We start from the raw sequence: 16644 nt of genomic DNA on the forward strand, positions 1-16644 counted from the left end.
AGTTTATTCAGAAACAACAATGCTCCCCAGCTCATTTAGATGAAATGTACACTATCAAACAATATAAGGACGAGGGCCGAGTTATCTCCAGTTCGCCCGATACCCCATCAATGATCACCTGCACAGTACATCGAGAACCATCGATCAAGCTTGTTTGGTGCCACTGTCGTGCAGGCGCCACCTATCATTGGCGGAACGCGCAGCCGGAAGGATCGATATGCAAGGTTAGCTCATCAGTGGGCCTTGTGCGCGATTCTATCCTGGAACAGGAAAAAGGTAGGCGATAGATAAACTGTGCACACTAGGGCGGTCGATCTATTCCTATCCGTGATCTGCAGCATTAACCAGGCAATTTGAGGCTATATCATGTACTTTTATAACGCCTATAGCTATCCAGCATAGGCCTAGATTCAGCCTTTCTTTTCCACGGCGGACTTATGTTTCAGATTTTCTTTCTTTTGTCGCTGAACCTTAATATGTCGATATTGGGTGACAATGTCCCTGTTCTCGTGGTTGGGAAGAATCGTGAGGTTGTGCTACAACGATCGCCGCGGCTAACCGGTAGAGAGTTTTCTCATTTGGGCATGAATCACTGAGTTGCTGGCACTCTCGTTTCTCGGAGAATCTATTGAGAAACTTGATCTCTCCAAATATATAGGGAATATAACACCCTCCTTCGTTTCCTAACTTGTGCACTGGATGATATAGTTGTGACGGATGTTGAGGCAGAGGCTTTGCTAGTTTTAGTCCTCTCTGAGGCGGGATCTAGGCTTTTCTGAGCCTTAGAGGCAAATCTTTCCCTGATCTTTGATTTTAAATAATCCATATAGTCTACTCAACGGGTCTAGACAGGCAGAGGTGTTCTAGTCGGCATGAACGTATATTAGAGCTGCATAAAGACGAAGGATTGTGATGCAGGGTTCACTAGAGGATGATAGCCAAGCGATCACCTGCATAAGCGTTGGGGCCGGCGAGGCTGTGGCTTGGCCGATTGCACGCCACTGGGCGAATAGTAGCCTGAAGCTAAGTATCCTGTTTCTTAGCATATTGGACTGGTTGTTAAGTGCTCTTGCAGTTACAAATTATTTCTATGAATTATTCTCGAATGGTTGTGGCAGCATTACACATGTTAACGCGATTGTGATTGTGTGATTGTGACTGTAATGTAGTTCCGATTAAGGAGAGAAGAGAGAGAGAAGAGGTTATCCCAATCTTGTGAAGTAGACACATGCTTTGCTATACTAACTAGGAAGGCATGATGATGTTATGTGACAGAGTACACCCTTACCTTCTTTATATTTCCATTTTACCATCGACTAATAGTAGACGAACTATATATGCATAGTCCTTGTCACTGGCTTTTACATTCAAGCTGCGCGGCATAAACTGTCATTACCAGCCGCAATGCGTCGCTACGTTTTCACTTTTCATTGCCAGGAAGCTCTGTTCCGCTTGTTATAGACCAGATTTGCCAGTTTCGCCATATCAAGGTCGAAATTTTGCCCTATTAGTTCAAGTAACAATCATATTTGCTGAACACTGGAGTCTTCTATCGCTGTCTGCTTTGATTTTCGTGCCCTTATTCTGGAAACTGAATTATAATTCAGGGAAGCGCGTCATATCCTGCTCCGCCTGTGTATAAGTTCTGACCAAGCAATTGTGGAGATTCCACTATTAGCAGTTATTACTTACTTAATAGTGCGACGCGGTTGGACCGTCATTACTTCTTCTGGCTTTGGCAAATGCCAGATGTCTTTGTGAAGAGCGATACTGCACAATAGAGAAGGACATAGCTTTGGTATCCTTTAAGCAGATATGTTTTTCGTCAATGTGGAGATTCCCAAGATCACACAGACGATGGGATAGCAGCGGGAATTTGACCTCGACCCACAAATCTCTCGTCGTTATAGGTACCTGCCTCTCATCTTGCAGTCTCATATCGGCACTCGCAGGTATGATCTACGTTTAACACAGCCTGATATCCTAGGTAAGATTGTCGCAATCAGTGACCGTGTCAAGGCCACCCGGTTCTCAACATTCTCCGTCGGAGTTTGTTCACGCGGTTTACTTTCCGCTAGACGGTGGTAGATCCTTTGGGTGTGTCGGGCCATAAAGGATGATTCTATAGAGCACCCCAATATCCGCTCCGCGTAGTCTCCAAGACCAGCCAACAAAGACGAGTCCAAATATGATGGAAGCCCCAACGACGGCAGTCGCAAGGGATAGGACCTCCGCCATATTATAAGCGCGCACATCCGTGCAAATGAGTTGACTTACCGTCCCCCAGAGGCGCCGCTGCTTCGAGTGCAAGTAATATTTCCACTTGGTAACAGAACTGCATATCAGTGCTTCCTGCCCTCACGATATGCCGCATAACCAGGCAGCGGCAACTGTGATGATGGTGGTGGTAGCGCCGCTGGCGCGAGAAAAGCGAGGCATCGATTGTGACGATGGTTGGGAAACCCTGTCGCTTCAATTGCCCAGTTCGAAGCAATGCACAGCAGCGGGTGCCCCTGTGGGTTTACCATCTGGTTCAAGGGGCTATGGCAATGCCTTGGTCAGTTTGAACTGGTGAGAATTTTCCTACCCAACTATACGTGCCGAAATTGATGCCTGTTTACACGTCGAAGATTTGTCTGGTAGACGTGGACTGATAATTCCCATGCTCCGAGGTTCAGCTGGGGCTGTGGAGGACGCGATGACCTGTCCGTCGCAGTAAAGGAGCCCACCCTTTTTAAGCAGAGGCTGGAATGATACATGCCGGGTCCTTAATCTCCGTCAATGCGCAGCCAACAATGGGCAAAGGAGCGGACGCTATCCCAAGGACTCTTTGCATTTATATGAAGACCTGTGAGCTCTTCGAGCCCTATTTTGGCTATTATAGTGAGATATACTGTGGTTAATGTTATAAGTTTCATAATAAAAAAAATAGAAAGGCTTCGGTATAGGAATTTCGACGTCTTCCTCTGTAAAGTGCCAATTAGCAGCCAAAGAGTTTCCGACACTCCGCACTGAGGCGATTGTACCTGTCCCTGGCTGTGATAGCGGAAACTTCACACCTGTGCCAGAGCTGGGTAGATCTGTAGGTCCGATTAGCTCCGCATACTTCTAGGCAAAGGCAATATACATACACATGGTAAGCAGTCGTTCCTCCACAAGGGAAGGAAGCACATTTCTGCCACCGGGCTATAGATTGGGTCCTCCCTAGTGTCATAAAACGCCTCGGCGTACGATTCGAGAATCGACGCGTTTCCAAGCATACCTGTTGGCGCATAGCCGGTTAGCAATATGAACAGGATGTCGGTATATTCATTCCGTTTCATCGGTGTCTTCGCGTGCAGGAAACTGGCGACACAGGATTCTCCGGTCATTGTTCAGCGGATAATTCCAGTCTGGTCTCCCATATATGTGCTCCTTGCGCAAGGTTACACTCCTGTCATCGCAAGCGACGCTGGCTTTTGTAATCTTGAGCGTCATATAAGACAGAGTCTGCGTGTATAGATATGGTCAGTTCACAACCCTCCTGCATTAGCCAACAGTACAAGGGGCGCAGACCCTCGGACAGCTTTTTGTGCGCTGTTCACTATGCCCAAAACTCATCCAAATATATAGACAGAAACCATATTCAACGTAGTGGTCGATATATGGATTGTGGATCAATGTATGATAATGTTGGCACGAATTGTCCCCCCCAAGGGGGTGGGGGAGGCTATCAAAAAAGGTAGAGCTGCTCAATGCTGCTAATAAACTAACCACTAGTTGCCATAGCAAAGCACGAGCAGATGTCGAGTGATCTTCGCAATCCCTTTGACTCATACGCAGCATGTGTGCTTCATCGAATACTTCAATTTCAAAGAGGCCACTCAGGTCCCCGGGAAAGTCAGCCGGCATTTTTGGATTCATTGGGTCATATGCCCGTTTCCTTGCCGCACACCATGCCTTAACCGCCTGTGGACTGTGCCGACTTTCCAGCGTTACGAATTGGTATCATATTTCTATCCAGATTATGTCCGCTTGCGCTCATGAAGCATAGACCATCGCACGAGCCTTAGTAGAATCATCCCACTGTTCATTCTCGGCCACTTTGTGTAGGATGGCATAACTAGACCTTAACTAAGTCCATTCAATCCGACAGATCCGTTCAGATCTATTCATGGCAAATCTAGCATATAGCTCCATTTAAGGAGCTGGCCAGTCGTTCAGCTTTGCGCAGCATTTGACTTCTTGTTCGTTTGTATAAAACAAGTACCCAGGGAATTCTGACGCAAGCACAGAAATCGCAACGCAGTTCAAACACACGGATTGATTTCAGAGATGTGCTGTCCGTCACGCAGTGTATGAATGGCTTCGGGCTTCGTCAAGGATGGATGAGGATATCAGCATCAACGAGAGAATCATCATGCTTATCCAGATTCTGCAGCACCTGTACACCAACCCAATGTTAGTATCACCCCCTACTATAGTTGAAAGCTATGACAATAGTCAGTCACAAGATTGTGTAGAAACATACCATTCTCTGGTTCTTCCAAAAGCACACATTCCCACCCACCCAACCCAAGCGTCCTGTTTTGAAAGGAAAGCAAAGGACAGCCACACCCGCTTGAGTATAGCTGATAGACCCCATTCATGAGTCAAATCGAACCAGATTGTCTGATTTCTAGTAAGCCATTGCGCTCGTTCCCCGCATTGATGTCGCTACCCATATACCCCCCTAGGGCATGGAGGTGGGGGGCTCAGCAGGGGCTGTGATCGCGCCCAACAGAAGCAGTCCCATCCTCGTCTTCAGATGATAATCTGGCTCATTTGTTCGGATATCATCAGTGCACCCGTTATACTTTGCATTCTGGAAATGATGTTGAAAACAGGTCTGTATTCCTCCGCATAGAAGCAACCGGAGTGCACATTTGCCAGCCCGGGCGGATAGAAAGTAACGAAATCTTTACTAGTCGAGGTTTTGTATTTAGTGTAACTCGGATCTGCTTGATAAGGAGCTGCCTGAGGGGGTCGATCCAGCTTTCGGATAGTTGGGAGAAGAGCAGGATATATTTCCGACATGTCTTCGGTCGGTTGTATGTTTGCATTGAATATGGTTAATCATTATATGTCGCGTGTTTTCTCTGTATACTACTCAACTCATCTTAAATAGACAAATTTTTAGAGTCATATGTTTAGAATTAGGTTCCACATGGATGTCGTTCACTTGCTGGGTGTGGTGGTTGCAAGTGGCAGTGGATCTATTTAATTATAGAAGATGGCGGGAGGAATAAATTGATAGTATACCGAACATTACACTTTAGAAGATATAAGAAGAGTCTATAATTCTCTTGAGTAAATTCTTAGCCAGGTAGGTATTAGGGTGATGGTACGGATCATGTTTAGGATCGAATATGGTTATATGCTAGATTTAATGGTTTGAGAACATTTGCTAGAGATAGATGTAGATGGAAGATTTGGAGGAGAGAAAATGTAGGCCTTTATATATATGAAAGAAGACAATGATAATTCATTGGTTATTATTCAATTGAGGACTGATTCATCTTTGCATTGTCTGGCTTATCATTGATGCCATTCATACAATGGAAGTCCATGGGATATCATTCAATGTGTAGCAAATGAAGGGCTACACTTCACTATTACGCCTGGACCTGTTGTCCTAGGGTTAGATTCAGGGTGCGCTTTAATCGGAAATTTAGGGGGTATCCCGGCTAATGCATTATTGACTATCGAATCGGCTAGACATTAGTAGATTGCAGTGTATCTTCCATCGGCAGTACTTTTGTAGATAAATGAAACAGACGAGTCATGCAGTTGGTATCCGGCATCACATAAAAGATTAATCAAGAAATGAAGGCATCATGACAATATTGTACACGTCGAAAGAAAAGAAAGAGTATTCCAACAAATATGCTGGTATGGCAGGCCGCCTTAGGTGGAGGGGTCAGTCTTGGAGGGATAGAACCAGGCAGCCACGGCTATGATGAGGTACATCATCATCAACAATACACCCTCTAGCCAGTGCGACTTTCCGTCGGCGATGAGGTAGTTTACCTGGATGGATTAGTCGACATTCAGGTGTAGCGGGGTGGGAGGCATACCAAAAGAACAGCCACAAAAAGAAGAATCACCTGGAAGGCATCGAAATACAGAGTCATATCGTCGTTACCTGTTACTGTCAGCATCATTTCAGATCCATATAGTCGGTTATAAACTTACCCATGCCCCATCCAATCACGATGATCAATGGCAGCACCAATAGTGCAATCTGCATGCTGGATCCTACCGCCACACCAATGGCCAGATCCATCTTGTCCTTGCATGCCACAGTCACGGCGGTGGCGTGCTCAGCCGCATTACCCACAATAGGCAGAAGGATCAATCCGACAAAAGTCTCGGAGATGTGGCCTTGTGTGGTGAGAGCGTCGATCGAGTCAACCTAAACAATTAGCTACGCGCCTGATGAGAGAAGAGGGTAGCTTACCATGAACTCAGCGCACAGGGCAACAAAAACGGTGGAGATAACGAGCGTCAGCACAGCCACGACAACACTCAGCTGAGGCTCTTCCTCTTCATCGTCCGGTTCCTGCAGTTTCACGTTCTGCGCATGTTCGCCCGCCATGGAGGCGGACATCTTGCCGATCTGCGCGATACCCCGGCTGGCATCACCTTCGTTCACCTTCTGCCGTCTCTTCTCTACCTTGGGGCTGGGAGCGTTGTAGATCTCCGTGTGCGACTTGAGCTGGAAAAACAAATAGCATCCGTAAACGACCAGCAGGATTACACTGGTGCCTGAAAAATGTAAGCTGACATCTGACCGCTTTTGGAAAGGTACATACCTCGTGACAAGGGTGCGACTCCCGTATCGCCAGCTAGAAATTGTTAGCTGCGTCAGATGAACGATAATTTAAAACTCACCATCGGACCAAGCGTGGAACGCCGTGGGAATAATCAAACTTCCCACGGCCAACGCTAGCAAACTAGCGGCCGTCTGAGCAACCACAGGATTGAAATGTTGCTCTAGACGGTCGATACCACCAAAGAAGAAGCACATGCCCATGACCAGAAGCAGATTCGAAAGCATACTTCCGATCAAAGATGTTTGGACGATGGTGACTTCATTGTCCACCAGAGCGATAATGGCAACAATAAGTTCGACCGCGTTACTGTACGGGGTTAGACCAGAAATCCTGTGGATGTGAATAGAACTTACCCGAAAGACGCATTGAGCAGACCTCCGATTGTCTCACCCGTGCTGTGTCTTCATTAGAATTATCCAGTCAGAGTTTTCGATCAACATACCGCATGGCGATCTCCTCTGTCGCGTAACTCAACATGGCTGCAAGGGGGCTGTTCACGTTAGCTGAGTAGTTGTACCCGGGAAGCGTAGGCCTACATGATCGCAATAAAATTCACCACGAAGACAGCCACTGGGCTGACACCGTTGACATAATTCAACGCAACTATCAGGAGTCAGTACAGCTTCTTGAGAATCTGTTGAGATACTTACTTCCAACCGGCGCGGCGACAAGCAAAACGTTAATCCAAGAATTGAAGATCGTAGCCTTCAACTGTCCCATGACAGTAAACTTGTGCTTCTTTGCGATCGGCTTGCCCGAATCAGTGGTCAACTGATCATCTTCGGGCTTAAAAGTGTTGCTCAAGAAGGTCCTTCTCTTTCGCGGGCCCTGCAGGTCGTCGGGCTCATCCTGGCGCGGAACATTGATGGGAACTTGACTATGCATGGAAGGGTCGGTGCCCGCTTTATCATTGCTGTCCGTTCTTCCAACCAAATCAGTGCCAGCGGACTGAGGAGGGAAGCTATCTGCATGCTCAGGACCGACGAGACCATCGGTCATGTCTCTCCGTCGCCGGCGCTCCTCGGACAGGCGTACTCCGCCCTCAGACAACACGGGGGTGAGTCGGTTTTCCAGCTGGATCGAATTGGTGCGTCGGGGCTGTCTGCGAAACTTCTTGAAAGGGTTCACCGAGGATGGTTCGCCCTCCTGGTCATACCAGGCCAGTTTCCTGGCATGTCGTTTGTAGATATCTGATGCCAAGATGCACGTTAGGGACGCTCGCGGGCGGAAAAGGGGGCAGAAGAAAATACATACGCATATTGCTAGGCGTGTATTAATTATTGATCGATGATCAAGAAAGAATGATGCAGGGGTCTTGGGATCTATGTACTGGAAGATGATTAGGCACCATGTCAGCGATGATATATAAAGAGACAAATTTAGAAGGGCGATCGACGGAGCCGCGTTGGTGAGAGGCGATGAACGCACATGGACGTCCCAACAGCGCGGAACCAGCGGTCATCCATGCTTAATCCAATAGGCAAGACAAAGACAAGCAATAGACTCACTGACGTGGAGTAGCCAAGTGATAGACTAGACAGCAAAAGAGCCCTTGTTGGAGGCTCAAGTGTGGCTGAAGTGGATTCGTGAAGACTCCGCCTCAAGTGGCTGCCAAAACTACAGTCGAGCTGGAGGGGATTTGATTCAGGTTGGTCTCGACAGACAAACTAACTGCGGCGTCGGAGATATTCCAGAATGGGTCCGGTGCTGATGCGATAATTATAGGAAGAAAAATCAAAGAGCAGAAGGAGGGACGTCGCGTGCAGAAGCAGCCAGCGATGTAATATATAGAAAAAAAAGCCTAATATTACGGGAATGCAGCAACACGGGGACTGTGCAATGACAACGGTAAAGAGCGACAACAGAATCCAAAGCAGGACTGGATGAAAAGAATGACACCTCACACACTGTAAGGGCAAGTTCCGACAGACACACAGAATTCACACAGAATTCACACACACAGTGATTGAAAGGAGAGACTGCACAGGAGAGTTCCAAGTTGATTGTCGTCACAATCTCTCATTATTTGGTTTGAGTTGCTGCACTGCAGCACAGCCACAAAACTACCGCTAGTCTACGCACAGGCGGCCCTCTCATTTGCTGGATCCTCCCGATTGATATTTGATAACCCCCAAGTGTCCCCATCGGCAATGAGGCATCCTGCAAGCTCACTGGCTACCCAGCTGGCGAGTGGGTGAAGATTTGGTGAATCCAGCCCCTGGCGCTTCTAGAGAAGGCAATTGACAATCGGGGAACCCCCAACACCACTCCGCCAAGACCAAGATTGCCTCCGAACTAACGAAGTTAGGCTTTGAATTTGCGAGCGGAGTGCAGAATTCATCATGATGATGTCTAGAGTGCTTGGCTGATCCAGGGGCACAAAGGAGCGGACAGCAGATATTTCACCCTCATCGGGCCTCTACTGCAAGTAGGCTGCCTGTCTGTCAGGTAGGACAGGCAGGAGATCTATATATTGGGCAGCAGTATGATCGCTAAACGCTGTCGCGAAGTTTCTTCAAGTGAGAACAGCGACGGAATGGCCCCATTTGCCAGAGGATCTTGTGGTTGTCGTAATCAAAGTTAAAACTTTGGCGAAGCAATTGCGGCCCCCTGGCTTGTTTCGCGCCGCCCCATGTGGTGACCCCTGATTGGTGACAGTTCTTACTCAGATATTAGATAAGCGGGAAAGTGCCTGACCGCCACATTTGTGGCTAGTGGTGGCTGAGCCACAGTCAGTCAGCCACACAGTATGTCCAGCACACTGCCACATGCACCGCCACAAGAGTACTCAGTCCAAGGCTCCTCCCACATGGCTTATAGTTAGTACGTACTGTGTAGTCTGTCAGTCTCATCAAACATACTTCCGTCCGTCTGATCGAAGTGCCTCTGTTCTGAGCTGGGAGACTCCGTTACCCCAGCGATAGAGGAACTTGCACATGTTGTACTACCAGCTGACATTCTGACCAGGCGTTAACCAGTCAGCACCTCGTCGATCGCGCAATGCAACTCCGACCATAACAGACAACCAACAAATCGAAGCGCCGGAAAAGTGCGCTTCAGGTGCTACAAAGAACATGCCGTGCAAGGTGAGGACAGCGACAGATGAATAGGGCGTGGTTGGTAGCCATCTCCCAATGTGTGGAGTCACGCAACACAGCGATCGTGGCGCCTACAAGCTCCAGCAGAGCAAGCCGATGACGTCCAACGGTGGTGAATGGCAGGCTGGATCGGTGAGTCCATCCTCCATCCTCATACCAGGAGTGGGGTGCTCCCCCTTGCTTTAAAGGAGGGGGTTGGAGGGGAGAATGAGGTCATGGCAAAGTGATGGATGGGCGAGGAGTGATGACAACACCGACAGAGACATGGTCAGCATGGGTGGACAAAGACAGACACAGACACCATAATAAGGAGAAGGCAGAAAGCGAGAGGCGAAAGCAACAGGCAGTGGACGGGCTGTTATTGGGTCGAGTAGTTGGAAGCCGCTCGATGATCTTTCAAAGCTTGGTATCCCGTGTTGTGTTTCGGCAGCCGATCACAGCTGATGCTTCCGGATCGGGGACGGGATGGCATTGTTTCTTTGTACTTTTGACTCCTGAGTGTTGCGGCATTTCCTGTCCAACCGACCCCACGAAAATTGGTGCCTGGAGGAGAGATAGACAGACCATACTGTGTAAGCGAGTCAGACTCCTGCTCCACCGGAAGCGAAGCTATTGAAGACTGTCTGAGAATGACGGAGGTTTATTGAAGCCGGACAGTGGCCACCCTCCTCATCTACGTCAAACGCTATAGATAGACACGGCTAATCCGGAAGAATGTTTAGAAGCCGTGGGAAGCAACGTGGATACAGTGTACACCAATGCAGATGAAGCGATGCTAAACAAGCAATTGGTGAAGCTCCATCTGAGTGGGTAAAAGCAGAAAGCACTGCAATCAAAACAAAAAATACTCAATTGATAAATAAATAAATAAATATTGGATGAGACGATCAGTTGCCATCCATGTTTCATTCTCCTGGACATGAATTGTGGATCCCAAGGTTGGGATTTGTTACCTTAAAGTTACCCAGCCTTACATTAGTTTACGGCCCCTTCGGGGGTGGTCAGGGCCGGCAGACCCTTAGACCCTGCCAGGGTCCGAGGGTCTTTCCCTGTCCCCATTACCGTATGGTACACCGTATGGTCACATTACCAGCGCAAAACCAACCATTTCATTGTGTTCTTGGCAGTCTTGGCAGAGGCCCGCTCGGTCCGGCAGTCTCCTCTTTTTGGCAGTGCCAGCTCTGCTTATAGGAGAGGTTTCAGTGGAAGGTGTCAGATTTGATGGAAATAGAACCAGAGTGTCTGAGTCTTGTCCATTGGATGTGTCTCAACGTCAAAAGGGTGTATTTAAAACCAACCAACAACCAGATTTCGAGTCTAGAGTTGACTTCCCATCCTCCCGTTCCCATCATTTGGCCCTGAGGATGTGCAGTGAATGAGCCGTCCAGGAGAGAATCCCAATAAGCAGACGCCCCACCGGACGGAGAAGAACGAAAGGGCCTGAGAGGTCAATTCCCCAGCGACAGGGACGGAAACGGCGAGAGGATGAGCCCGGAACCTGCCCAGTTGGATCAGGTCAGGAACAAGGAACCAGGCTCGGCATGAGTCTGGACCCGTCAGAACACCGTATTACCGCCCGTATTAAAACCCCCGCCAGGGTCCTGAGCCAATCATCCCACAGGGTCCTGGGGCTAGTTTCACCTTTGCAGCCCACCCGCTTGCTTTCTCTCGTCTGTTTCGTTCGTGACCCATGGCCCTTTCCGGCCAGGTCTGGTTTTTTTCAAAGTGGAAATGGTTCCAGCGCCCACGATGCTTGACGGGAAGAAGAGAGTCACAAGAAAAAGGCTTGTCTATGGAAATGAGAGACGATCCATGACACTGCCACATGGGAGAGTAAGATCGTAGTAGCATTGGAACAAAGGAAGTGAGAAGGGACAGGAATAGCCCCATAGACCGGACAATGGATTGTCCACCCTGGAGATCAACATCGACTGGAAATCCAATCATGGTGGAATTTACTATTTTTACAGCGGAGAGCGTCGTAAGCCAGGACATCCGACAGGCACACAGCCTGCGATGGATAGTCTTAGTAGTCAGTCAGTAGTAAGTAACTGTAGTTAGTGAGAGGCAGGGGCCGGGGCCACTCGCTACCCCCGTCATTCGCCTCCTCCCCCCCCCTTCTGGTACTGGTTATTTCCAAATACCCCCTCCCTCCTCTTTCTTCTCTTCTCTTCTTCTTCTTCTTCCTTCTTCTTCCCCATCTTCTTTCTTTCTTTCTCTCCTTCCCAGCCACTTCCATCATCCATCCAGCCATCGCTATATCCACGGCGCCTTGTTTCAGCCGTCAGTCACTCGTTGTATACTTCTAGACTTTCTTCCTCTTTCTCCCTTGTATCTTAACTCTCCTGTGGAAAGTTGATACCTCGGGACTGCAGTGCTTTTTATCTGCAGACTTAAAGAACCAGCTACATTGAATTCGGACTCTCGCTTCACATATAACTGTTCACCATAATGAAGTTCTCCGCTACTACCCTTGCTGGAGCTTCGCTCCTCCTGGGCCGCGCCATTGCCGCGGACCTGCCTGCCATTGAGGCCAAGGTATGTTTCCACCATCCGTTGCAGGGCTGGGGATCAAGTTCCTAACTGGTCGGCACTGGGAATAGAGCAACAAGTTCTTCTACTCCAACAATGGCACTCAATTGTAAGTTGATCCACACTTCTGGTATCGTTTCCGCATTCCTTACTGACCCATGCTAGCTTCATCCGTGGCGTTGCCTATCAGCGTATGTAGCTCAATTGTCAATGGCGCCTCGACGCGCAGCTAACCCATCACCAGAGGACTACACGAGCAACGGCACTGATTCCTCCAACGCGGACTACACCGACCCTCTGGCCGATGCCTCCACCTGCAAGCGTGATATCCCCTACCTCCAGCAGCTGCGCACCAACGTGATCCGTACCTATGCTGTCGACCCCACCAAGGACCACACCGAGTGCATGCAGGCGCTGCAGGATGCTGGCATCTACCTCATCACTGACCTGTCGGCCCCCTCGACCTCCATCAACCGGGACGACCCCCAGTGGAACACCGACCTCTACTCTCGCTACACCAGCGTCGTCGATGCCTTTGCCAACTACACCAACGTCATCGGTTTCTTCGCCGGTAACGAGGTTGCCAACAGCCAGAACAACACCAACGCCATTGCCTACGTCAAGGCCGCCGTGCGTGACATGAAGGCCTACATCAAGGCCAAGAACTACCGTAGCTCCCTCGGCGTTGGTTATGCCACTGACGACGACTCCACCATCCGTGACGACCTGAAGAACTACCTGGTCTGCGGTGATTCGGACGACCGCATCGACTTCTTCGGTTACAACATCTACGAGTGGTGCGGTGACTCTTCCTTCAAGACCTCCGGTTACCAGGCCCGTACCGAGGAGTTCAAGGACTACCCCGTCCCTGCCTTCTTCTCCGAGTATGGCTGCAACAGCCCCTCTCCCCGTACCTTCACCGATGTCCCCGTCCTCTTCGGTGACCAGATGAACGACGTCTGGAGCGGTGGTATCGTCTACATGTACTTCCAGGAGGACAACGACTACGGTCTGGTTTCGGTCGACGGCTCCAGCGTCAGCACCCTCAAGGACTTCTCCAACCTGTCTTCCCAGATGCTGAAGGCCACCGCCACCGGTGTGAACAGCAACAGCTGGTCCGCTAGCAACACTGCCACCCCTACTTGCCCTAGCGTCGGCACCGCCTGGGAGGCCACCAACACTCTGCCCCCCTCCCCCAACGAGGATCTCTGCTCCTGCATGGAGGCTTCTCTGTCTTGCGTCGTCAAGGACTCGGTCAAGGAGAGCAAGTACGGTGACCTGTTCGACTACATCTGCGCCAAGGGTGACTACTGCGCCGGCATGTCCAGCAACTCGACCACCGGTGACTACGGTGCCTACAGTGTCTGCTCCACCAAGCAGCAGCTCAGCTTCGTCATGAACCAGTACTACGAGAAGCAGAGCGCCAAGGCCAGCGCTTGCGACTTCAGCGGTGATGGTACCACCACCTCTTCCAGCGCCGCCACTGGCACCTGCTCTTCCCTGCTCAAGGAGGCTGGCACCGCCGGTACCGGCAGCGTTACCTCCTCCCCCACCGGCGGCGGCTCCGTTGCCAGCGCCAGCTCCAGCACCTCCGAGGGTGCTGGTGCCGGTCTGACTGCCCCTAACGCTGTCCAGGTCGGCAGCTGGCAGCTGGGTGCCTATGCGGTGACCGCCGTTGGCGCCGCTCTTGGCATGATCCTGCTGTAAGCACGAAGCGGAAGTGTGGGGCCCTTTTTTTTCCTGGCCCGTGAAGACTGGTGGATTTGTTAGCCGTACATAATTGAATCCGTTCTACTTTGTGATTATTCCAAGTAGCATTTAATGCACATATTTTGTATCACTATCTTAAATCTATAACTGCCCTTATAAACGATGCTTTTATAAAATTTGTATGATGTATGATGTTCTGCTGTCTGTTAAAGTTCTTACCTGTAACATGCAGCTGCAGCACACGCGATCCAACTCCGAAAGTGCGTGCGTGTCAACGGGCATCGGCAGCGGATGCCGACTCGGCCAGACTCCCGAGCAGACCGAGCGAGCAGTTCGGCCACACAACCGGCAGGCCGAATCGGAAGAGTCTGCACGAGATATATAAGATAAGGGAGTATCGCAGATAAATGAAGAGATAGCAGTCAAGATTCCTAAATTAATTCGAAAATATAATCTTAGTTTAGAAGGGACCCATGCCGGCCATGGCTCCCGATCTCGAATCCAACCCATCTCTACCCAAAGAGGCAAATACACAACTACCAACACCAATGCAGCACAATGACACTCCTAAATCACAACAACCATCAATCAATGAAAAACCCACTCTAACAAAAGGCTATGACCTCCCCTTCTGGCACAAATCCATCATCCTCTTCATCGTCTCATGGATGACCCTCGCGGTGACCTTCAACAGCACCTCGCTGCTCCCCGCCACCCCCGAAATCGCAACCCGCTTCAACACCACCGAGGAAATCCTCAATGTCATCAACGCCGGTGTACTCTTGGCCATGGGCTTCTCCTCGCTCATTTGGGGTCCCATGAGTCGGTTAGTCGGCCGTCGCATCTCGTATAACATCGCTGTTTTGGTGCTGTGCGGCTGCTCGGCGGGTACGGCCGCCGCCATCAATTTACAGATGTTTACGGCATTCCGTGTTTTGGGCGGCTTGACGGGCACGTCGTTTATGGTGATGGGGCAGACCATTTTGGCGGATATTTATGAGCCTGTATATCCCCCTCTTCTTAGTACAATATTTTGCTGTTTTGGATGTGGTGCTGATGTTAGTATCTAGGTTGTTAGAGGAACGGCCGTGGGATTCTTCATGGTAGGGACTGTTGCGGGCCCGGCTATTGGTATAAACCCTATTCCTCAAACTATACTGTCTAAATATCATGGTACTATGCAGCATGCTAATAATAGTATAGGTCCCTGCTTCGGCGGCATCATCGTCACCTTCGCCAGTTGGCGCATCATCTTCTGGGTGCAAGTCGCCATGACAGGTTTCGGCCTGATCCTATCCTTGATCTTCGTGCCGGAGATACCCTCAGCAGATGCAAAGACCATCACCACCACCACTACTACTACAACTACCACTCCAACCACGAAAGAGACTATGCTCCGCATCCTCCGCGCTTTCAACCCCGTCCACATCATCCGTCTCTTCGTCTACCCTAATATCTTCCTTGCCGTACATACCCCCCACATACCCCCCCTACATACATCCACTAATAAAGAAAAGGATCTAACCTGCGGCTTCCTCTCCACCTTCCAATACGCCATCCTCACCTCCGCCCGCTCCATCTTCAACCCGCGCTTCCACCTCACCACCGCCCTCGTCTCGGGGCTCTTCTACCTCGCTCCCGGCGCGGGATTCCTCGTGGGTAGTGTTCTCGGCGGACGGCTCTCTGACCGTACCGTGCGGAAGTACATCATTAAACGTGATGGCGTTCGTCTTCCCCAAGATAGACTTAACTCTGGTCTCGGGACCTTATTCTTCGTCCTCCCTGCCGCGGCACTCGTCTATGGCTGGACTCTCCAGGAAGAGAAAGGCGGCATGGTGGTCCCTATCATTGCGGCGTTCTTTGGTGGCGTCGGGCTTATGGGCACGTTTAATGGGTTGAATACGTATGCTGCTGGTACGTTTTTCTTCTACCCCTTTCTATTCATGATTTGTGTTGTGGTGTTGAAGTGTGCACATGCTAATCTGATTCCTTGGGGGTGAATAGAAGCACTCCCCCATCGACGATCCGAAGCAATCAGTGGGAAATACATCATCCAGTATTTGTTTTCCGCGGGGAGTAGTGCTGCTGTGGAGCCGTTGATTGGGGCTATTGGGGTGGGGTGGACGTTTACTATTTGTGAGTATTCCTTTTTCTTAATTATCTTGGTATGGGTCTCTGGGTTGGTTGGTTGTGATGGCTAACGGTGGGGTTGGGGTAGGTGTGTTTTTGTCGCTTATTGGAGGCGTTTTGGTGGTGATTATCACCCGCAAGGGGTTGGATATGCAGCGGTGGGTGGAGAGGAGGTGGGGGGAGGCTTAATCTCCTTCGGGTTGTTGGAGGTTTAGTTATGGGATTATGTGACTATGAGTATGCATTTGGTATGGTGTATGGTTTCATGATATAGATGGATAGACTTGATACTACATTCTGGATAGATAGTAATAAAATAT

At 49.8% G+C, this 16644-nt stretch overlaps 4 protein-coding genes across 4 annotated transcripts; 2 read left to right on the plus strand and 2 right to left on the minus strand.

Moving 5' to 3' along the window:
• Positions 1-5650: 5650 nt before the first annotated feature.
• On the minus strand, positions 5651-8599 carry BDQ94DRAFT_147151 (sodium/calcium transporter). Its single transcript, XM_026766970.1, has 12 exons — positions 8363-8599; positions 8109-8183; positions 7505-8044; positions 7391-7457; positions 7297-7344; positions 7208-7249; positions 6913-7160; positions 6834-6866; positions 6479-6786; positions 6214-6433; positions 6096-6163; positions 5651-6048 (listed from the first exon to the last, which is right to left on the minus strand). The coding sequence occupies exons 2-12, from the start codon at positions 8110-8112 to the stop codon at positions 5926-5928; spliced, it is 1701 nt and encodes a 566-aa protein (XP_026624332.1). The 5' UTR covers positions 8113-8183; positions 8363-8599; the 3' UTR covers positions 5651-5925.
• A 2459-nt stretch (positions 8600-11058) lies between these two features.
• BDQ94DRAFT_147153 (uncharacterized protein) lies at positions 11059-11889 on the minus strand. The gene has a single exon (XM_026766971.1). It carries the CDS (start codon positions 11840-11842, stop codon positions 11534-11536), a length of 309 nt encoding a protein of 102 aa, XP_026624333.1. The 5' UTR covers positions 11843-11889; the 3' UTR covers positions 11059-11533.
• Positions 11890-12103: 214 nt separating this feature from the next.
• On the plus strand, positions 12104-14347 carry BDQ94DRAFT_147154 (Glucanosyltransferase-domain-containing protein). Its single transcript, XM_026766972.1, has 4 exons — positions 12104-12490; positions 12556-12593; positions 12650-12675; positions 12729-14347. The coding sequence occupies exons 1-4, from the start codon at positions 12404-12406 to the stop codon at positions 14189-14191; spliced, it is 1614 nt and encodes a 537-aa protein (XP_026624334.1). The 5' UTR covers positions 12104-12403; the 3' UTR covers positions 14192-14347.
• Positions 14348-14676: 329 nt separating this feature from the next.
• BDQ94DRAFT_160619 (putative MFS transporter) lies at positions 14677-16513 on the plus strand (the record flags this gene model as incomplete). The annotated part of the gene is made up of 6 exons (XM_026769239.1): positions 14677-15198; positions 15265-15325; positions 15398-15660; positions 15712-16108; positions 16199-16330; positions 16413-16513. 6 exons carry the CDS (start codon positions 14677-14679, stop codon positions 16511-16513), a joined length of 1476 nt encoding a protein of 491 aa, XP_026624335.1.
• Between the last annotated feature and the right edge of the window lie 131 nt (positions 16514-16644).

The sequence above is a fragment of the Aspergillus welwitschiae genome, assembly GCF_003344945.1.
Source record: "Aspergillus welwitschiae strain CBS 139.54b unplaced genomic scaffold BDQ94scaffold_24, whole genome shotgun sequence".
In the NCBI taxonomy this organism is placed as follows: Eukaryota; Fungi; Ascomycota; class Eurotiomycetes; order Eurotiales; family Aspergillaceae; genus Aspergillus; species Aspergillus welwitschiae.

Excerpts from the sequence above, each read along its gene's own strand:
- BDQ94DRAFT_147151 (XM_026766970.1), bottom strand. Across the intron at positions 7,458-7,504 it reads TGTCGCCGCGCCGGTTGGAA|TTGCGTTGAATTATGTCAAC; the intron begins GTAAGTATCTCA and ends GACTCCTGATAG. Across the intron at positions 7,161-7,207 it reads CTGCTCAATGCGTCTTTCGG|TAACGCGGTCGAACTTATTG; the intron begins GTAAGTTCTATT and ends AACCCCGTACAG.
- BDQ94DRAFT_147153 (XM_026766971.1), bottom strand. The coding sequence starts at position 11,842 with ATGGGGCTATTCCTGTCCCTTCTCACTTCCTTTGTTCCAATGCTACTA.
- BDQ94DRAFT_147154 (XM_026766972.1), top strand. The coding sequence starts at position 12,404 with ATGAAGTTCTCCGCTACTACCCTTGCTGGAGCTTCGCTCCTCCTGGGC. Across the intron at positions 12,594-12,649 it reads TCCAACAATGGCACTCAATT|CTTCATCCGTGGCGTTGCCT; the intron begins GTAAGTTGATCC and ends GACCCATGCTAG. Across the intron at positions 12,676-12,728 it reads CCGTGGCGTTGCCTATCAGC|AGGACTACACGAGCAACGGC; the intron begins GTATGTAGCTCA and ends ACCCATCACCAG.